Genomic DNA, 22,816 nt, shown 5'->3' on the forward strand with positions numbered 1-22,816 from the left:
TAGCCTGGTGCGGGGGGTTGCCACCGGAAGGCTGGTGCGTGGAGGTGGCACCAGATAGACCGGACCATGAAGGCGCACTGGAGCTCTCGAGCACCCAGCCTGCCTGGTTGAATGCTCCCCGTAGCCAGGCCAGTGCGGCGAGGTGGAATAGCCCGCACTGGTCTGTGCTGGCGAACCGGGGACACCATGCGTAATGCTGGTGCCATGTACCCCGGCCCGAGGAGACGCACTGGAGACCAGATGCGCTGAGTCGGCTTCATGGCACCTGGCTTGATGCCAACTCTAGCCCGGCTGATACGAGGCGCTGCTATGTATCGCACCGGGCTATGCCTGCACACTGGGGACACTGTGCGCCTCACGGCATAACACGGTGCCTGCCCGGTCCCTCTCTCTCCACGGTAAGCACGGGGAGTTGGCACAGGTCTCCAACCTGACTTCGCCACACTCCCCGTGTGCCCCCCCCAATATATTTTTGGGGCTGCCTCTCGGGCTTCCAGGAGCGCTGCCGTGCTGCCTCCTCATACGGTGATATTCCCCAGCCTGTGCCCATGGTCGTTTGCCGTCCAGGATCTCCTCCCATGTCCAGGAGTCCTAAGATCGCTGCTGCTGCTCCCTGTTACCACGCTGCTTGATTTTGGTGGTGGGTGATTCTGTAACGGTCGTCGTCGGTGGAAGAAGGTGAGGACCAAGGTGCAGCGTGGTGTGTGTCCATATTTATTAAATGAACACGGAAATAAAATAAAAATAACAAAGAGAAATGACCGAAAACAGTTCTGGCTGGTGCAGACACACAACAGAAAACAGAAAACAAAGACATAACAAAAGAGCGGCAGCTCTATCATATAGCAGCCTACACAAGAAATGACTATTATTGATAACAATCTAGATGTCAACTTGATGCATACATACAGTCTACTCAATGGGGAGGACATGAATGGCAACAACACGAGGACACTGTCCTTCACTCCCGCTTGCCAAGCACTACTGTCCCACAACGACTTGGGAGGTAGCTACTGAATAGCCAATATGAGGGTCACAGTAATAGGCTTTGACTACAAAAGGAAAACCAGCCACATCACGGACTCCAACGTCATGCTTCCAGACAAACTAAACACCTTCTTTGCCCGCTTTGAGGATAATACAGTGCCACCATCACGACCCGCTAACAAGGACTGCGCCCACTCTCCTTCTCCGTGGCCGACGTAAGTAAAACCGCGTCCTCAGAGCATGTGCAGTGCACCAGCTAGCTGGTGTGTTTACGGACATATTCAATTGCTCCCTATCCTAGTCTGCTGTCCCCACATGCTTCAAAATGGCCACCATTGTTGCTGTACCCAAGAAGGCAAAGATAACGGAACTAAATGACTACCGCCCCGTAGCACTTGAGAGACTAGTCAAGGATCATATCACCTCCACCTTACCTGCCACAATAGACCCAAGTTGGATGGGTTCCGCTGGTGTACAGCAATCTTTAAGTCATACTACAGATTCTCAATTGGATTGAGATCTGGGCTTTGACTAGGCCATTCCAAGACATTTAAATGTTTCCCCTTAAACCATTCAAGTGTTGCTTTAGCAGTATGCTTAGGGTTATTGTCCTGCTGGAAGGTGAACCTCGGTCCCAGTCTCAAATCTCTGGAAGACTGAAACAGGTTTCCCTCAAGAATTTCCCTTTTGACCAGTTTCCCAGTCCCTACCGATGGAAAAACATCCCCACAGCATGATGCTGCCACCACCATGCTTCCCTGTGGGGATGGTGTTCTCATGGTGATGGGAGGTGTTGGATTTGCGCCAGACATAGCATTTTCCTTGATGACCAAAAAGCTATGTTTAAGTCTCATCTGACCAGAGTACCGTCTTACATATGTTTGGGGAGTCTCCCATGTGCCTTTTGGCGAACACCAAACATGTTTGCTTATTTTTTTCTTTAAGCAATGGCTTTTTTACTGGAAACTCTTCCGTAAAGCCCAACTCGGCTTAAAGTGGTCCTATGGACAGCTACTCCAATCTCCTCTGTGGAGCTTTGCAGCTCCTTCAGGGTGATCTTTGGTCTCTTTGTTCCCTCTTTGATTAATGCCCTTCTTGCCTGGTCCGTGTGTTTTGGTGGGCGGCCTTCTCTTGGCAGGTTTGTTGTGGTTCCATATTCTTAAACATTTTTAATAATGGATTTAATGGTGCTCCGTATGATGTTCAAAGTTTTGGATATTTTTGTATAACCCAACCCTGATCTGTATTTCTCCACAGCTTTGTCCCTGACTTGTTTGGAGAGCTCCTTGGTCTTCATAATGCCGCTTGCTTGGTGGTGTTGCAGACTCTGGGGCCTTTCAGAACAGGTGTATATATACTGAGATCATGTGACAGATCATGTGTAACTTAGATTGCACAAAAGGTGGACTTTATTTAACTAATTATGTGACTTCTGAAGGTAATGTTTGCACCAGATCTTATTTAGGGGCTTCATAGCAAAGGGGGTGAATACATAAGCACACACCACTTTTCCGCTTGTAATTTTTTAGATTTCTTTTTTTTTAAGTCTTTTTTTTTGTTCATTTTACTTCACCAATTTGAACTATTTTGTGCATGTCCATTACATGAAATCCAAATAAAAATAAATGTAAAATTGCAAGTTGTAATGCAAAAAGATAGGAAAAATACCAAGGGGTGAATACTTTTGCAAGGCACTGTTCTCTCCAAGCTCATCATCAAGCTGGAGGCCCTGGGTTTCAACCCCGTCCTGTGCAATTGGGTCCTTGACTTTCTGACGGGCCGCCCCCAGGTGGTGAAGTTAGGAAACAACATCTCCACTTTGCTGACCCTCAACACTGGGGCCCCACAAGGGTGAGTGTTCAGTCCCCTCCTGTACTCCCTGTTCACCCACGAATGCGTGGCCATGCACGCCTCCGACTTAATCATCAAGTTTGCAGACAACACAACAGTGGTGGGCTTGATTACCAACAACGACGAGACAGGGAGAAGTTGAGGGCCCTCGGAGTGTCGTGCCATGAAAACAACCTCTCACTCAACGTCAACAAAACAAAGGAGATGATTGTGGACTTCAGGAAACAGCAGAGGGAGCACACCCTATCCACATCAAAAGGGACAGCAGTGGAGAAGGTGGAATGGGGTGTGCTAGTAGGTGAGAGCACCGGTTTGTGTCAAGAACTGCAACACTGATGGATTTCCCATGTGTATCAAGAATGGTCCACTACCCACAGGACATCCAGCCAACTTGACATGACCGTGGGAAGCATTGAAGTCAACATGGACCAGCATCCCTGTGGAACGCTTTCGACACCTTGTGCAAGTCAATATTAGTAAGGTGTACTCAGTGTTGGTAGAGAACATTGAACAGAACAAAGCTATGTTAATAACTCAATTTTGATAAAGATGCAGATTGAACCTTATAGTCCCAAGCTCATCACTTCCTGGTGCCTTTATCAGCATCCCATGATTCTTTGAATGCAGGGATGTGGGTTGTCAGGAGTTTGGCTGTTTTGAGAGTAGTGTGATAGAAGTTTTCAGTGCTGCTGTGTAGTGCTAAGTTTGAGGTGGAGATGAACGTACTTTGGTGAGAAAATTGAAAATCAATCCCAGAACAACAGCAAAGGACCTTGTGAAGATGCTGGAGGAAACAGGCACAAAAGTATCTATATCCACAGTAAAACGAGTCCTATATCGACATAACCTGAAAGGCAGCTCAGCACGGAAGAAGCCACTGCTCCAAAATGCCAAAAAAAAGACAGACTACGGTTTGCAACTGCACATGGGGACAAAGGTTGTACTTTTTGGAGAAATGTCCTCTTGTCTGATGAAACAAAAATAGAACTGTTTGGCCATAATGACCATCGTCATGTTTGGAGGAAAAAGGGGGAGGCATGCAAGCCGAAGAACACCATCCCAACCATGAAGCACGGGGGTGGCAGCATCATGTTGTGGGGGTGCTTTGCTGCAGGAGGGTCTGGTGCACTTCACAAAATAGATAGCATCATGAGGCAGGAAAAATTATCTGGATATATTGAAGCAACATCTCAAGACATCAGTCAGGAAGTTAAAGCTTGGTCGCAAATGGGTCTTCCAAATAGACAATGGCCCCAAGCATATTTCCCAAAGTTGTGGCAAAATAGCTTAAGGACAACAAAGTCAAGGTATTGGAGTGGCCATCTCAAAACCCTGACCTCAACCCTATAGAAAATTTGTGGGCAGAACTGAAAAAGCGTGTGCAAACAAGGAGGCCTACAAACCTGACTCAGTTACACCAGCTCTGTAAGGAGGAATGGGCCAAATTTCACCCAACTTATTGTGGGAAGCTTGTGGAAAGCTACCCGAAACGTTTGACCCAAGTTAAACAATTTAAAGGCAATGCTACCAAATACTAATTGAGTGTATGTAAACTTTTGACCCACTGGGAATGTGATGAAAGAAATTAAAGCTGAAATAAATCATTCTCTCTGCTATTATTCTGACATTTCGCATTCTTAAAATAAAGTGGTGATCCTAACTGACCTAAAACAGGGACATTTTACTGGGATTAAATGTCAGGAATTGTGAAAAACTGAGTTTAAATGTATTTGGCTAAAGTGTATGTAAACTTCAGACTTCAACTGTATAAACTGTGGTCCTTCTGTAGCACAGTTGGTAGAGCATGGCGCTTGTAACGCCAGGGTAGTGGGTTCGATTCCCGGGACCACCCATATGTAGAATGTATGCACACATGACTGTAAGTCGCTTTGGATAAAAGCGCCTGCTAAATGGCATATATTATTATTATATTATAAACTTCAAACTGGAGCTAACATGACCATGATGCTCTTTAATTGGCCACTAGGTGGTATGTTTTGTCTTTTAGTTGGCCCCTGCGCCTGCGGTGATCCAGACAGACAGAGAGAAAGGTTGGGAGGTCAGTTGAGGATCAACGCAGTGCAGTTTGATTCATCAGGTGAGTCTTGAATTGGAGTGGGAAAGGAGTCTGATATTGGGGATTTGTCAGTAGGATATGAAGAAGGGGTGGTGGGGAGCTACAAAAGCCATGTGTGAATAGATGCTGGTCATGGAGGTGTGACTGAAATGCCTTATATTGTGGTCATTAGTGTCTCACTGCCAGCCAGGGCCTGGGTACTTAGCAGATGTGCTCCAAAGCACCAAGGATTGGAAGTTAGTGTTACTGTCCACTGGCTCCTCACAAACTGTTCTGTGCTTTCATCAAAATGGCCTTGTCAATTTAAACAAACCAATGTTTCCAGCCACTCAGGTCACCATCCTTCATTTAAAATACAATGTTTTATTACCTCTACCCGCTCCACGCCATATTTTCATAAATTATGTGGTTGTCAGTGTGTCAAGTTGTTTAATAGTAGTCCAGCTAACACTGTACCATGCTGTACCATGCTCCTGTAGTAAGTAGAGTCCTATGAATGTCTTATTCAGGAGTAATGGTGGTGACCCACAATTCTGGTACTTGCCCTGGCATGTTCTCCAGACCCTAGTCAGCCCTAACTGATGTTCCTCGGAAAACAATTAACCAATCATTTATATACTACTGGAGGTCGCTGTGAACATGGCAACCAGTGTAACATTAAGCCGTGGCTTAAACCGTTAGTGATAAATTCAGAGGGTAAGTTATTCCAAAAAGAAAGGCTTGACTGTTTTTGAGCAATAACTTAACCACAAGAACCTTTCTTTTACGGGATAGCACTACTCCCCTCCCTATCGTCCTGATAATTGTTTGGGGGGGATTATTATTATTTTTTTAAATGCAGGGAGTTGGGAAAGGTTACCAAGAAAAAAAATGGACAAAACATTGTTATTTATCTTTTACTGTAAGTGTATAATGGTCTGCTGTAGTGGTCATTCGGAAGTAATTATGAAAAATGAACATTACAGTTAATGGGTACAGTAGGTGAAAAACATAGTTGCAGCATCCGGTGTCCACTACAGAGGACATTTCTTGATAAGCTCTTATTTAATGTGAAAATTATAACACAGTACTGAGAACTCCCTTAACTATCCCTGAGATATTCACTTACTAGAAACAATTTGAATATCAAACTCACAAAATGATGATAAATAATTACACACACTACTTTTAAAATGTCCATCAAATGTGCTAATTTTGATGACAGACATTTTTGCATGAACCAGGAAGATAAAGTTGTCAAGGTCACACCCCTACACGTGATATCAATGAAAAGCCTGCAGAATGTCCTCTGAAAAGGGACAACAGGACTTAATACAGTGGTTTGCATGGCCCCAGAGATATGGCCCAAGAACTGATGTCCACTAGAGGACAACAATGAATTGCTGAGTCTCAGGATGACATACTTGCATATGGTGCTTTCAAGACATCGGGGAACTCAAAAAAAAAAAAAAAAGGTCAAATCATGATATAAGTGATCTTCAAGTCGGAAAGTCAGAGCTCTAGAAAAATGCCCAAGTTTCCGACTTGGAATTCGTAGTTGGATAACCGTTAAACGTTTTTTTCCCAGGATGAGCTCTTTTTGGTTGTCGAGTTCCCAGTTGTCTTTTGCGCGTTGAATTTGGAAGTCGGAGATTTCTGAGAACCCAGTTATTTTGAACGTGGTATTATAGCCTACAATCTTGTATGACTGACACACACCATTTACGAGTGTGTGAACTCCCCCTGAATCATATAACGGCAATGTTGAAGTAAACAGAGTAATGCGGTATTTGCACGCTGTTATCACTCTTGTAATCAATGTGAGCCAAGCATTTGTTTTATAATGGGCGCTGGCAAAAATACCTTGTTGATAATAACCTAAATGGCCTATTATAATGCTATGTATCATCCTCGTTATATGAATGGGTTGACCGGAAAACACGGCCGTCTGTAACCTATTGCTACTGAGGTGTACAATTTGGCTTATAGGCTATCATTATTGTGGTATATACTAACCACATGGATTTCACTAAGGTGAAATCCATGTAATTTGTATATTGGAATCACATGTGTTTGTGCCACTTATATTGAGAACCCCTTGTAGGCTAAGTATAAAAACTGAAATGACCATTTGGAATTTATGACAATGAGAAGAATGACAAGATGAACTATTAGACACTCACGTTTTAGCAGGCATAGTGCGTTTTAGCAGGCATAGTCAAAATAGTGTCACAGTGGAGGTGTCAGTATTGTGACGAATACTGTGGTACTCTATTGTTGAGCCATTACAATAAAAAGGCATATCACATGTGCAGCATATGGTCATAGAAAATTGCAAAACAAAATCAAAATTAAGTCAACAAATGTATCTTTATCAAGGTACAACAGACGAGGTAGAGATAGATAGATGTGTTACTCTATTACTACGAGAGTGATACAATGTAACATGTGCGTGAGGCGGGCTGTAGACCTACAGTTATTACTCGTCTTTGTGTAGTAAAGGACAAAAGCAGGTGCAAGAAGAACGCGTGGGGGCGGGCTTTACTGCGTTAGAAAAAAAATGGTCATCAAGAATCATTGCCCATAGGTCAGTCATCTAAAATGGGCGTGATCAGTTTCGGCGAGTATATAAACTCTCCCGGAACACTTTCAATATAGAGGCAACTCAAGGAACTATTTCGAAAGCGCAAAAACTATTTCAAGCAGTAGCCTATTCGGAAACGCAGTGAACTTGGCAACAAGAAGTTCAAGTTCTGAATCAGGAAAGAAAAAACGTCAAAATTGAGAAGCAAGCGAGAACAGACCCCTGTTGCATATTTGAAAACATCTCGAGTCGAGCAGCTAATAGCCTTTTGATGCTGGTCATATCAATAGTTGGTTAACCAACTAGGCTACCTTTTAGTTAACTGTTCACTAGTCTTTAGCCTAGCTCTCCTATCGGCTCGGCTTGTCAATGCTTTTGCATCAGTTCGGGAACGGAGGCCTGGAAGTGATGCATTCTACAGCAATTCAAAAAGACACTACTTTTACCAAAATTTTCGTGGGCGGTTTGCCCTACCACACTAACGATGCTTCCTTGAGAAAGTATTTTGAGGCCTTCGGAGACATCGACGAGGCGGTGGTGATAACGGACAGACAAACGGGGAAATCCAGAGGATATGGCTTTGTAAGTAACATTGACACTTGTCGGTTATGCGTTTATCCTGCAGCTTGATCAGTGGCAGCACGTGCGTCTTTACGGCGACACAGTAAAATCGAGTTGCCTATACAATGTTAATGGTTGGTCTATTTGTTTTCTATGTATTTGTCATTGGGCAAATGCTCACCACGTTTCCTTCCGCCACCAAGTTATTGTTCCATGGAACTGTCTGTGCTACTTTCATAGAGGAAAACCGTAATACATGAGACTGCGCCAAGTACCTGTATAAAAGCACAAAGCAGCAGTTTTTAATCTCAATATCAAATAATTTCTTGGTAATGATTTAAGGACCTGACGGTGATTGTTTTTCAATTAAAATGGTCAAATACTATTTTTTTTCTTGGCATGCATTTTCGCAGGCATGAATTTAGCTAGGACTGCCTGTGAGTGGTCTGAGTGGGGAGGGGAAACTGAACTGCTAGCTGTTGGTGGAGTTCACTTGAAGACCAATTGAATGGTCTAATGGGCAAACGCTGCCCACCAGGGGCACTGCCATGCAAAACGATCTTGACCAGGGCTGCTTTCAGTACATGTTTATATTCTGGAACATTTACTGTATGAGCAATTCACATTTTAAAGCTGCAATATGAAACTTTTTGGGCGACCTGACCAAATTCACATAGAAATGTGAGTTATAGATCTTTCATTCTCGTTTTCATTCTCGTTTTTGTACATTTGCTGAAAACACACTATTTTTGTTTATGGTATAGTTATTTCATCGCGGCAATGATTATCTGCACCATACTGGCTTGTTTTGTCACATAAACTGAAACTTCAAATTTCAGAAAATGGCGGCGCAATTTAAACGTAGGTCACTTTAAAAAAAAAAGTTTTATACTTAACTCATTGCATCAAACAACACCTCGCCATTAAACTAAAAGGGCATCATTTTCATTTCACATTCTTATTCCAACCTCAGTGTGGAAATGTATACAAAACTCAGAAAAATCACGTTGACTGCACTGGACCTTGGAAGTACAAATGGATATCCCCAGCCGAATACAATGCTGTCGCCAAAGTGCATCTCTTGCGTATTGCGGTCATTCAAACGCATGTCACAATAATTCCTTGCCCAAATGTACGGCTTAAACGCGCAAATACGGAGAATCGTTTTTTGCCTTGATGTTATCACAGCTGTAATCAGGATGAGAGATCACACGAGTTATTGATAAGAAGATTATATATCTAAAGTCCCTCTGCTTATCCATTAAAACGAACACACCACATTCCTTTCCTTTTTTTTTCACCAACCTCCCGCACTGGCCCGTGAAGGACTTAGCTCTTATCGTTTGAGCTCTGCAAGGGCACACACTGAAGTGAGAGCTGCTGTCCTTGCTTGCTTTATATGGGGATTTTGGAGCGGTGTGGACATAGGCCCTCCCATTTGTAAACAACTGAAGCACTCAGGCCTTACATGTGGTGTTTATAGAATCATAACTGCGGTTATGAGTTAGAAAGTGGGAGTTCTTTTCTCTCCCGAGATGGAGATGGAAGTTGTGCACTTCCCGTTCCTGTGTCAGCTTAACCAATCACCACAGGTGGGGTTTTGATTGCCATAGATGGTTCCATTAATAATTTTATAAAACCAAATCTTCAGCTCCTAAGATTGACATTATTCAGCTCAAATTCAGATTGTCTGCCAGCTTCTGTAATGACCCTCTGGTAATCAGCCAGTGTGAGCAGAAACCATAACAGAGTCTGTATGAGGTAGGCAAAAATAAATGCTAATATTTACCAGAAACTTGGAGACTCATCAGCATTAACAGAGGCCGAAGATGGAATGGAAAACTGGTGTGTCGTTTACGCCTCAGCCAGTTGAACTGTTAAGAAAATGTCACTTTGTTTACACATCAGCGGTGACCAAAAAACTGTGGAGCTCTGTCATTAATGGCTGCTACTGCTGCCAAATGGGTCTGGTGTTTCAGGTCTGACTGGCTCGGGCATATGAGGGTGCTCGAGGTTGGGAAATAGGTGTTCCCCACCTTGCATGCAGTGGAGGGCAAAAAAACCCTCCGGCTTTATCCCAGTAACCGACAGGGCCAACTTGATCATCCTGTTGCTCACTGCTTGAGTAGCAGGATGACTTTTAAACACACTCCAATGGTGGATTAGTAGACCCTATCCAATAGTTTGTCAACACGGCCTCGCTGCTCATGTGTGTTCATAACACGTCATGGAGTGGGCTCAACCTCTCGTCTAGTCTAAAGAGGTATGCTTTCTTCAACAGACTAGAATATATCTATCTACACCTTAGATATGTAATCATCTGAGACATCTTGAATTGGCAGAAGGTGATGCTGTCTAATGCTTTGGAAGGAGAGTGAGGGGTGGAACTAACAATCTCCTTATGCTCTATTGCCTAATTGGATAAGCCCTTGTTATTCATTATTACTGAGACATATTTCAGCTGACTTCTTTGACTGTGCTGCTGACAAGTGGGTGGGTGGCTGATCAAGTTTTCTGGGTTGTGTTTAACTGATAATCACTGCTTTGTTTGCAATTTCCTCTTCTATTCAGAAAGGGGTATTTTTACAGTGGAAGCTGGACAGGGGGATTTCTGTGATGACAGACCAGCAGGGGTTGTTTCTTTTAGTTCTGCTTGGCGGATCAGGGTGGCCCTGTCCTTGACTGACCTTTTCATAGCTTCGCTGCCACAATTCGCAATGAATAGATTTCTACTTTTGACTGTATTACCAGCTAAAGGGGGGAACTGGTGTCTTTTCAGTTTTGCTAATATTGTCAACGTCTGTGTGATTACATGTCAGGTGACGATGACAGATCGGGGATCAGCAGAGCGGGCCTGTAAAGACCCCAACCCGATCATCGACGGGCGCAAGTCCAACGTGAACCTGGCCTACATTGGCGCCAAGCCCCGCAATATGCAACTAGGTGAGCCGACCAGGGGTGAGAACAACCGCCGGACGCACCAACACCACAACTACACTTGTCACGTACACACACACACCGTATCGGAATGTTTAGACAAATATATGTTGGTAAATGGTAATTCAGAAATCTCATGTCATACAGAAATGTACAAACACTTTTAAATGCATCTGGATTGACTCTTACACTTGTGTAATAGGGGACTGGGTCAATATATAACAAAAACGCAATGTCATTTGCCATCTCTGCATGTTTTGTTTATTATTGGTAGGTTGCTTGAGTTACCCCAGAGTTTAGTGAATTTTGCTCTGCCTCTCCTCTGCATTGTTCTCTGGGCCTCTTCTGTAAATGCAAATGTATCTGAAGGGAAGTTTCCTGTCTTCCAGGCATATCCATCGGAGTGCAACCTATTCACCCAGCACTCATCCAGAGGCAGTATGGGTAAGTGAGTGGGCAGTATACCACAGTATTTTCTGAATGACACATTAGGACAGATCAAACCCATATGTGCATAATGTATGTACGCTTTAGACTTTTGCCAATTGTTAACTTTTTTGTTTTCAAATGGTCGTAGCATGGTACATTCCCATGGGGACATGTGACGCTCATCCCCTCTTATAGACCCTCCAGTATCTATCTGGTTGAGTGGGCTCTCACTGAGCAAGGCTCTGGGGCAGAGTGTTTGTCTGTGCTGTAGAAACAGTCTGGAGGGAGGCCAGTCTGTTACTGGTGCCCAGGACAAGCGTTCCGCTGGGCTTTTAATGGCCATGCCACTGACATGGGATTGACACCACTCGCCCCCTGCTGTTGCAGTGCCCCCCCCCTCAAGTCCTAGCTTTGAAGCCAGAGGTATAAGCCCTTACATGTTATAAGATCGTGTCAATGGACTTTGGGTGCTTAGAATCCCCCCTATGTCCATAACGGGCAGGGCGGAGCCCCTCAGGTTCTGAAACGTGCTCTGTGGTCATGTGTCTGACAGGTGTTGGCCCTTATTGGAGCTTTTTACACTACCTAATCCCCCGTGACTGACTGCAGCCCCAGAGGGAGAGAGGGCACCTGTCTGTTGAGCTCGGAGATCTCTCTATGGGCTTGTGACAGACACAGGCTGCTCTAAGATGGAGCGCACACAAGTGTTCTTTCAGCCTTTCTCCCGCACCAGACCCTTAAACGGCATGTTATGAAGTGGTATGGTTGGGAGGGATTGAGCATGTGTGTGGACCAGACTGGACCGTAGCATAGTGCTCCTCTTCCACTCCCCCTTCATTTTACCCTATAGTATTTTTTTACTATTGTCCTCCCCTCCCAGAAGGAGAAGAAACGAGACGAGAAAGACAAAGCCTTAACACTGTTTTCTGCTGGGTGTCTGGGAGGATGATTGGACTGAGACGCTGAAAATTGACACCCCTGTGAGACTGGGGGTGGGAATAAGGGGGGAAGATTAGGTAAGGGTTTTAAGTTGGGGGGTTGTGACAGCTCTGTCTCTGAAGAGGCATTGTGCTTAATGATGCTGTACTTTCACCAGGCGCCACATCTCCTACAGGTGTTACCCACAATGTTTTTTTGCATTACATTTTTATGATTGCTTTTCTGTATAATTTTGTTTTACTTCCAGGCCAGAATTTGATGCCAGGACCTTTTTTGCATGTAGCCTCAAGTTTGAATGCAGTAGGACTGTCCCCGGCCCCCAAAAGTTAAACGATCTTGGTCGACCAAGAGTATTCTATTCTTTGGACCAATCGACTGGCCTAAATTTTTCCATATAGACACCCTATGCGCTTTAATAAAATCGACTACTGTATATGTCGGTTATTACACTGTATATGTCGGCTGCCATTACACTCCCGAAGTTGCTGATAATAGGCTACACTGGGGTTTGGCAACCTTTTTTTTCCATTTGGAGTGCCAATTTATTTTAACATTTCTACTGATCTGCGTGCCAATAATGATTTTCAAATGCATCTAAATTATACAAATCTCTGTAAAAAAAAAATAATAAAAAAAAAATAATAATAACATTTGCTTACGTAAAGCCAACAAATAAAAACATTGGCGCCTGCAGGTCGAAAATATCTTGATACAAATAAATCTCATTGGCCACACAGACTATCTGCTAGGAACTTGAAATGTTGTATCAACTTGGTCCAGCAGAACGCTGAATCTAGCAGAATCTAACAAACTTGCAGCATTGTATAAACATTCTGGACCCTCAATCAAGATGCGCTATAAAGGGTCCTCCCGAGTGGCGCAGTGATCTAAGGCACTGCATCGCATTGTTGCCGCATTACCACAGCCTGGGGTTTGATCATTACCGGCTGTAGCCGGGAGTCCCGTTGGCCCAGCGTCATCCGGGTTAGTGGAGGGTTTGGCTGGGGGGTGGCTTTACTTGGCTCATTGTGCTCTAGCAACTCCCTGTGGCGGGCCGAGTGCCTGCAGGCTGATTTCGGTCGTCAGTTGCGCTGCGTTTCGTCCGACACATTGGTGATTCTGGATTAAGTGAGCGGGTGTTTCGGCGAATGCATGACTCTACCTTCGCCTCTTCCGAGCCCGTTGGGGAGTTACAGCGACGAGACGAGGGTAAAAATTTATTTTGATATCGACTGGCAAGCTATTGACCAAACAATCGACCAGTCGACTAAATGGGGTCAGCCCTAGCATGTAGGTCAGAACTACGTATTGGCAGTGGATTTATTTGCCATGAAAGCCCAAATGTAACGGATTTATCCTAGCTAGCAACAGTTAGCATGAATTGATGAAGCCCTTCGATTTGTTCACCACGACGAAAACATGAGGGCTAGGTCAGGAAGTCCATCTGCTTGGTGCGGCAGTCCCTTCGCCCTGCCAGCCCCCTGTCACAAAACCAACTGACCCCGATCCCTCCATTCCCAAGACCCCCACAGGCCTTGTGATGTCAGATGGCCCAGGGAGCTCTGCTTCCCTGTTTAATCTTCTCCTTTTCTGCCTCTTCTCTCACTCTTGTTTCTCTGCATTCACATCTCATCCTCTCAGTATAGTAATTTCTATTAACTTTTCTATCAAAATGATTGAAGCATTTACCATTTTGTTGTACTTCCTACTAATGTACATCAGAAAGGTCATCTTGATCTAGCTCGAGGTCTGTGGCCACAGAAAAGAGAGGCTCATCTCTGTGTGTGAATGTGCGTATGCCCGACAGGCTTCATGTATAGTCAACTGTCTGTGCCAGTCTGTGTGGGTGTCTGAATGGTTCTTTGTGAGTAGCTGACCGTTCTGTACCGTTAGAGGGGAGAACAGTGTATCAGCATGCTCTGTTCCCTCTGCCATGGGCTCCTGGTTGGGTCATATTATCTCTGTCTATAGTGTTCATGTTTTTATTTTTGTGTGGATTATTGTTGGTCTATTCCACTCAGCAGACCTCTTGTTCTGACTATTAAATGCCTACCTACACAGAGAAAGACATGCTATGTGTGTGAACCCAGGCAACACTGGTCTCGACTTCTGTATCATATCAGCATGTCTTCAAACGTTGCAAAACAGCTTAGCCGCTAGCTTCATTCATCACCCTGAAGGATGGAACAATCCCAATAGTATCAATGAGGATCCAGATAATGAATACATGTTGTTAACCTCCACTATCCTCCCCAACCCCCTTATGGTTGCTCTGTGCTCCCAGCTGAACAGTGTGCCGGAAGGGGAGTGAAGATACCCGAGGTACAGGCTTCGTTCGGCCTTGTTTGGAGGCTCCCAGGAGGAGGGTAGCAGGCAGTTGTGACTGTTCCTGCCCCTCTAAGGTGCCAACGATGGCTTGAGAGTGCAGTGTGTTGTGATGGTTTGGAGTGCCTTTATTTTTCCCTGTGTGTGTGATATGACATGAAAAGGTTATGCTGATTAGAGTGCCTATTCCCTATTATGGCATGGTTTGCAGTGGTGACTTTGGTTGCTGTTTTAAAGTTTCAGTGTGGGGCTGAAGGGTTTGGGGGTTTGGGGGTGTGGCTGGGAGAGTGTAAGGCAGGGTGCTATTGGATGTTGTGAGTATGTCTTGTCACTCCTGCACGCTTCCCCTTTGCTGTGTTTGAGTTGATGGCTGTCTTCCATTGCTTCATTCCCACGTCTTCTCTCATGACCACTGACCTGAAAGGACGCGGGTGAACACAACATGGTGGTAACTCATCCAGTGGCCATGACGTTAAGAGGCAAGGAAAGGAAGCCGTTGGTGTATTGAAACTCAGCTGAGAAGTGTTGCGTTGTGTGCTGTGACTGTACCATCTTGTCTTTACCTTCTTTCACTCTGACCGTACTGCATTCTCCTACCAGACACTCTGCGTGAAGACCGTTCCCCATTTTACTCTCCTCTGAGCTCTGCTTTTGGCTTGTGTGCTTTTGCAGTGAGCGAGTTCCTCTGTTTCCCTCGAGCTGCAGTATCAAGGAGGAGGGGGGGGACAGACCCTAGAGGCACTTTGAGGCCCGGTTAAAAATATCGCCCCAACTCAGTCTGTCTCCCCATGAATGATGTGCTGCTAGACTGAGACTGGAGGAGAATGAGCTGTCTAAACACAAATCCTCATTCAGGGAGGGAGAGCTTTGAGTACATGAGACCCAACTGGCTAATAGACTGCCTTGATAAGTACTCCCCATCTTTCAACCATTGATGCCCAATGTAGCTTGCACTCAAAAACAGGAACCAGAACTCCATCAAACTTCCCCTTTGTGAGCAAGTGTGTGTGTGCGCAGACATTGGTTGGAGTGTGCTCAGTGAGTGAAGAGCAGCAGCTGTTAAAACACTAGCTGGTGTCTGGGCTTGAAAACCTGCCAGTAACGGCTGTCTCTCTTCTCCCCACTACCACACCCTTTCTCTCTCAGGGGGCTTACCGAACAGGTTTTGTAGGTTTTTTTTAAGTGACGAGGGATGTTGATTTCTTCTCATTATCCCATGCTCTCTTTGCACATTAGTAGTGGGTGGTGTGGCATCTGGTTAGTTTCCCCACCACTGGATGGGATGTACTGGGCTCAGCACAACTCTACTGTATTGAAGACCTGCTGGAGAATGTAACTGATACCATCCAGGCCTAAAGCTTTCTTTGCTCCTGTCCTTCATTGTATGTTAAAGTGTGTAACTAGTGTCCTGTTGTCTGTGTTCTCCAGGTTGGCCCAGCAGTATGTGTATCCCCAAGCCTTCATCCAGCCCAGCCTGGTTCTCCCCTCTCAGGTGTCCTCCTCCACCCCCTACCTGGACTACAGTGCTGCCTACGCCCAGTACGCCCAGGCAGCCTTTGAGCAGTACCCCTACGCTGCCTCCCCAGGGTTCCTGGGCTACGGCTACACCCCCAGCCCTGCCACCGCCCCCTCCCAGGCCCCTGCTTCTGTTCATCAGACTCTCCCCACAGGGGCAGGCCCAGCCCCCAACTACTTACAGTACGCCCCCCAGCAGCATGTTCAGCCAGACCGCATGCAGTGAGGCGAGGCAGGATGCAGGGAGTCCTGTAGGCCGCCTGGGGAGTCACCCTGTGCTGCCCCTGCCAGGGCTTCCAGGGAAGGGCTGGAGAAAGCGGGACTATTGCACTATGATGAGCCCTCCCCTGAGTTTGGGGTGGGAGGGTTGGGCTAGAATAAAATGCATGGTTGCTTCAGAGGGCTTCCAGAAACAGACACTTCATTTTTATTATTGGTCTTTATTGTATTAATACTAGTATCCTTTATCAATGTAATTATTAATTGTTTTGTTTCAATCAGTGGAAACCTTCAATGTCCATGGTACATATCTGTGTTTTGGAGAGAGCTGAGGGGGGTGGTGGGCTTACTTGGACATTTGCCCCCTCCCCCCTCTTTACCAGGGCATGGGGTTGGCGACGGCACTGCTGCTTGGGTACACTGGGAATTGGAACAGAGGTGGGAGGCATGACGCCAACTGTTTCCATCCACACCAGAGCAGACGAGGATTCTGCCCTCTCATACCCCCAGTGTTATTGCTCCAACACCATGGGGGGCATGACTCTGTCTTTCAGAGTTCATCACTAAATGGAGAACGAAGAGATCCTGGGATCCCCTTATTTGAGTCGATCAATCGTTGGACATCAGGACGACATTTATTTTCATGAAAGATGCCTTAATAAAACTCCTGTTTTTACAAACACTCCTCCTTTAACCCCTTCCTTCACTCACAGAGCCACAGGGTAGTTTTCACATGGCCTGACTTCATATTTATACCAGACACTTGTAGTCTATTGACTCACTTTGTCTTGATTGTTGTAGATAATCATATGCAGGAAGTGGGAGGAGGGGTCAAAGAGCATTGGGTATTTTATGTAAGGCAGCTGATGTAACCAGTGCCTGCATATTTTGTCGAACTGTTCATCCAGGATTGTCAAATTTTGATCTCAGAAAGGACATGTACAGTATTTGTAAGTGTTTCATTATCAAGTACATTTACAATATTTATGTTTTGAGGTATTTATAGGAAATTCTGTAGCTTTTTTGTAACTTGGTCTTGTTGCACTGAAGTCCTACAACTTGGTAAGTGTATGTGCAGATCCACAATTTGTCTTATTCATTTGATGATGGCCATATTTGTATTTTCCATGTTCCCTCTGAACCAATGGATTTGCCTGTATGCACAATGCTAGATGCTCTTTTGTAGCCCCAGTTTCACTGCTGCTGGCTGGGATCAGACACTCTGTAGACTGTTTCAGCAAAATGTCATTTCCAGTCCATTCAAAGAAGCCAAACCAAAAAAATCTTGGAAAAATAAAGAATTTGTATTTAAAAAAGGTCTTGACTTGTTTCCTTTATTAAATGTTTTAAAAATCTAACTTGATACCCACAACTCTATGAAGAGCAGATAACATTTCAAACTCTGTCATTTTTGCCTTAAATGTATGAAGGAATGTAAAAAAAAAAAAAAAAAAACACGAATGGACTCTATTAGGAATGGCTAAGGTTGACTAGAGCTACAAACTAGCTCCTGTTGGGGTGAGAGGGTTCAGTTGCTAGTGTGTGTGACAGTCGTTATCACAGTGCTGTGTGTTCTGTCTGCTTTGTGGTTGGGGGTAAGGACTCTGGGAGCAGAAGACCGTACTTTATCAGCCCACAACACTACCACCTGCCAGGGCCACTGGGTGTTGCTGAGGACATGACAAGCTTGGAACTGTAGAGCCAGAAGGGGAGGAGTTTATTAGTACAGTAAGTGGTTAAAAGCACAGTCACCCTGGTTACCGTGCTTATTTTAGTGCATCGTAACCATGTGAGTTGTCAACTGTCACATATAAACGGTTTACCTGGTTGGTTCCCTCTATCTGTGCTTAAGTCCTTTGTTTAACAATTTGAGCTGTTTTATTTTACCAGACCACACATCAGAGATGCTGGCGGAGTCTTGTAAAACGGCTTGGAACATGTCAAGTACAAGGTTGTGAAGCCTCACTGACTGACTGACAAAGGTCTAGTGGAGGAAGAAGGACCGTGTGTATATTTAAAGAACGGAGAGGGATACCAGATGGCTTTGTTGCAGTATTCTGGACATTTTCAGGGAACCATACAGCATGTTTAAATAAGCAATGTGCAGTAATGGAACACATGTCTCAGGGGTTACAGTTACATTGTTGAATCATGTCATAGGTGTTTATGGCAAGTGTGTGGTGACAGACTGGGTGTCCTCTGGTCTATGTGACGTCACTGTGTTTAAGTAGGAGAGTGCTGAGTTCAAGTGCTGTAAATGTATGGTCGCCTCATTACTTTCCCTACTCTCCCCGATGCTCCTCCCAATCATCTGGCTTCCCTCACATTCTCACAGTCCTCACAGTTTCTCCTTGTAGCCCTTTCCCCTGCATGCTCTCTGTTTCTATTCTCACTTTCTTTTCTCACTCTCCCTCTCTCTTTCCTACTGCCTCTGTTTCTCCTCACGCTTCGTTATTTTCTCACTCTCCCTCTCTTTCCTACTGCCTCTGTTTCTCCTCCTCACGCTTCGTTATTTTCTCACTCTCCCTCTCTTTCCTACTGCCTCTGTTTCTCCTCCTCACGCTTCGTTATTTTCTCACTCTCCCTCTCTTTCCTACTGCCTCTGTTTCTCCTCCTCACGCTTCGTTATTTTCTCACTCTCCCTCTCTCTTTCCTACTGCCTCTGTTTCTCCTCCTCACGCTTCGTTATTTTCTCACTCTCCCTCTCTTTCCTACTGCCTCTGTTTCTCCTCCTCACGCTTTGTTATTTTCTCACTCTCCCTCTCTTTCCTACTGCCTCTGTTTCTCCTCCTCACGCTTCGTTATTTTCTCACTCTCCCTCTCTCTTTCCTACTGCCTCTGTTTCTCCTCCTCACGCTTTGTTATTTTCTCACTCTCCCTCTCTCTTTCTTACTGCCTCTGTTTCTCCTCCTCACGCTTTGTTATTTTCTCACTCTCCCTCTCTTTCCTACTGCCTCTGTTTCTCCTCCTCACGCTTTGTTATTTTCTCACTCTCCCTCTCTTTCCTACTGCCTCTGTTTCTCCTCCTCACGCTTTGTTAATTTCTCACTCTTCCTCTCTCTTTCCTACTGCCTCTGTTTCTCCTCCTCACGCTTCGTTATTTTCTCACTCTCCCTCTTTCCTACTGCCTCTGTTTCTCCTCACGCTTCATTGTTCTTATTTCACTCTCTCCCTGTCATTCTAACCCCTCTCTCACCTTCCCACTGTCTCTCACTGAATCATGAGCGGGGAGAAACAGAGTGTCAGGTGGATGAACGAGGTCATACACAGGCCCATTAGAGCATGTTTTGCAGAGTCACCATAAGGCATCACACGCACATTCTACAGTGCAGTTCACTCAAATCTAACTCCACACATGCTCTACTCTGAGTCATGTTCCCCTCTGATGTCAATGGATTCCTCAGAACTCATATAACTCGGTCCTGTCTTATCAGCCCCCAGCTACCTTCAGAATGAAATGACTTTTTCTACTCGGTTACCCCCCAACTCCCATCCTCCTTGATTTCACTATGTGTTGATCTTTCACTTTGAGGTGGATTTCCACACCATCCCTCAGACACATTTTATAACTCTCCGTGATGCCTCTTGCAATTACTCGTTTTTATAATTGTAAAATATTTGGGTAATGTTTTTTAATATCAATCGACAACTATTATTGAACTTTTTTTAAATGGAAAATGGTATGGGGTAATGCCTGTCATGGTCACCTCATCTAGTGATATTCAAAAAGCCACAGATTTGATTGAAGGAAACCCCTTTGCAAAACACCAACAGCAAAAGGTGAATGTTCTGGTATATCCTATTGCGTACTATAACTGGAATGTTGTGTACTGTTGCAATACTGAACTAACCCATCTACTCAAAGTCTGTATTCTGTTTCCTCTGTAAACATACCGCCCCCTATATCCAGCTACTCTGACCATCTCTCAACTCTGCTGTATTAGTGGTCCTGTGTAACAGTCTGAAGTGGCCCCCTGGGGCCTGGGTAATATCAGCAGCCATTTCAGATAGGGTCAGCTCTATATTTACCCCCCTCTCAAAGTGCCCAGCCCTGACCCATGTCATCTTCCCGCGCCAACCCAGAGAGATTATAAGGACAGGTCTGGAGTGGGGTAGAGTGTTGGGGATATGCATGTGGAACATCGACAGACAGGGCAGAGGGCTGATGGATGGTAGGGTATGGGGGGGGGGGGCAGACAGGGGTTTATTGTGAAGGCAGGTTTGATGTCCCTGTGAGCAGCCTGCTCTTATGGACATAGTTAGAAAGGAATGGGATGTAGAAAAACCAGGAGGTAGGGAGTAGAGGATAGGTTGCTATGGACAGGGGGCCGTTGAGTGGGATGGGTTATTGTGCGTTCCAATAAACGGGCTTGCTCCCTATCAGCCAGGCTAATGGACCTCTGTGTGATTCTCACACTCAGCCATTAAACGGCGTGGGTGGGTGATGATAATGAAGACATCTACTACTCAGACTCTATAGCAGGCTGTTACTGTCAGTCATGTGCATTAAAGGCTAAATGGAAGTGGAGGTTGGTTAATTGGTATGCGTGTGATTATGTGTGTGTGTGCTTGCAAGGTCATGAGTGTTTTATTCTAGAGCGATGATGCACTTGGACATATTCAGCCTTTTGGTGTTGATAACAGCATGTTGATGCACAGGTTTTGCTCTGGGAGTGTGATTATGTATGAATTTACAGGAAGTGTGAGGGAGTGAAATTAAATGTGTGTGGGTGGGTGGGTGGGTGAGTGAGTGAGTGTATGTGTGCTCTCATCACCCTTGTGATGGAGTGTTTGTGTTTTGTTCTCTCTCTCTCTCCCTTCAGATCCCCCATGTTTTCAAGCCTGTAATTTGATCTGAGTTTGTCTCACTGAGTTTAAGCCTGGGGAGGACAGGCAGGAGCAGTGTGTAATCATTGGCTCAGTCTCGAAGAGACATACATACAGACCAGGCCAGGCGAGGAAGACAAAACCCTCTTATCTCCATATCCTTCCCCCTGTCTACTAATCTGTTCACACCAGCCTATATGTACAGTTCACACGCCCTACACGATGCACATACACACTGTCACACACACTCTTCAGCAATGCACACAAACACAATCCTCAGTAGGATGGACAGTGCACCACACACACTTTCCCCAGCGATGTGTGATTGTGCACAGTCTGCTCACACACAGGACATGGGCCTTGCTGTGCATACAGCTGGAAAAAGGGGGTTTCTCTGTGCAGTCACAAGGGCTTTGTGTCATCATGCAGTATGAGTGGCTAATGTAGCATGGCTAACACATTCCTCTGGGTGAGATCACATACAGGGGCGAGGGGAAAGGTTATAGTGTGAGGAGCGGTGAGAAGAGAAGGGTGAGGTGTATGTGTTTGTGCGTGTGCTTTTGCTTTGACTATCCTTGTGGGGAAAATAAGTTCTAACAAAGGATAGTGAAACAAGACATTTTGCCGATCCCCACAAGAAGAAAATGCTATTTTAGGCTTAGGGGTTAGGTTTAGGATTAGAGTTAGGTTTTGGATTTGGATTTGGGTTTGGGGTTAGGTTTAAGGAAAATAGGATTGTGAATGGAAATCAATTTTAGGTCCCCACAAGGATATTAAAATGTGTGTGTCTGTGTGTGTGTGGTTATGAGGAGGGGTGATAGGTTTATGTAAAGGCATCAGCATAGTTCGGTTCGGCTGAACCAGTGTGCTTTATACTAACTTAAAAGACCTTTGCTTGAAAACTAGAAAAAAGTTTGTCCATCTTGAGACGCTGTAGCCGTTTCCTCAAAATAGTACATTTACATTTACATTTAAGTCATTTAGCAGACGCTCTTATCCAGAGCGACTTACAAATTGGTGCATTCACCTTATGACATCCAGTAGAACAGTCACTTTACAATAGTGCATCTAAATCTTAAAGGGGGGGGGGTGAGAAGGATTACTTATCCTATCCTAGGTATTCCTTAAAGAGGTGGGGTTTCAGGTGTCTCCGGAAGGTGGTGATTGACTCCGCTGTCCTGGCGTCGTGAGGGAGTTTGTTCCACCATTGGGGGCCAGAGCAGCGAACAGTTTTGACTGGGCTGAGCGGGAACTGTACTTCCTCAGTGGTAGGGAGGCGAGCAGGCCAGAGGTGGATGAACGCAGTGCCCTTGTTTGGGTGTAGGGCCTGATTAGAGCCTGGAGGTACTGAGGTGCCGTTCCCCTCACAGCTCCGTAGGCAAGCACCATGGTCTTGTAGCGGATGCGAGCTTCAACTGGAAGCCAGTGGAGAGAGCGGAGGAGCGGGGTGACGTGAGAGAACTTGGGAAGGTTGAACACCAGACGGGCTGCGGCGTTCTGGATGAGTTGTAGGGGTTTAATGGCACAGGCAGGGAGCCCAGCCGACAGCGAGTTGCAGTAATCCAGACGGGAGATGACAAGTGCCT

General features: G+C 45.3%; 1 protein-coding gene across 2 annotated transcripts; it reads left to right on the forward strand.

Moving 5' to 3' along the window:
* Positions 1–7,530: 7,530 nt before the first annotated feature.
* LOC118400131 (RNA-binding protein 38-like) lies at positions 7,531–17,720 on the forward strand. 2 transcript variants are annotated; one of them, XM_035796657.2, is made up of 4 exons: positions 7,531–8,060; positions 10,859–10,982; positions 11,366–11,420; positions 16,098–17,720. In XM_035796657.2, exons 1-4 carry the CDS (start codon positions 7,848–7,850, stop codon positions 16,408–16,410), a joined length of 705 nt encoding a protein of 234 aa, XP_035652550.1. In that variant the 5' UTR covers positions 7,531–7,847; the 3' UTR covers positions 16,411–17,720. The 2 variants fall into 2 exon arrangements, with proteins under 2 accessions (XP_035652550.1, XP_035652549.1); XM_035796656.2 differs by having other exon boundaries at positions 7,532–8,060; positions 10,859–10,997.
* Positions 17,721–22,816: the final 5,096 nt, after the last annotated feature.

This window comes from Oncorhynchus keta, chromosome 21 (assembly GCF_023373465.1).
Source record: "Oncorhynchus keta strain PuntledgeMale-10-30-2019 chromosome 21, Oket_V2, whole genome shotgun sequence".
NCBI classification, from domain to species: domain Eukaryota; kingdom Metazoa; phylum Chordata; class Actinopteri; order Salmoniformes; family Salmonidae; genus Oncorhynchus; species Oncorhynchus keta.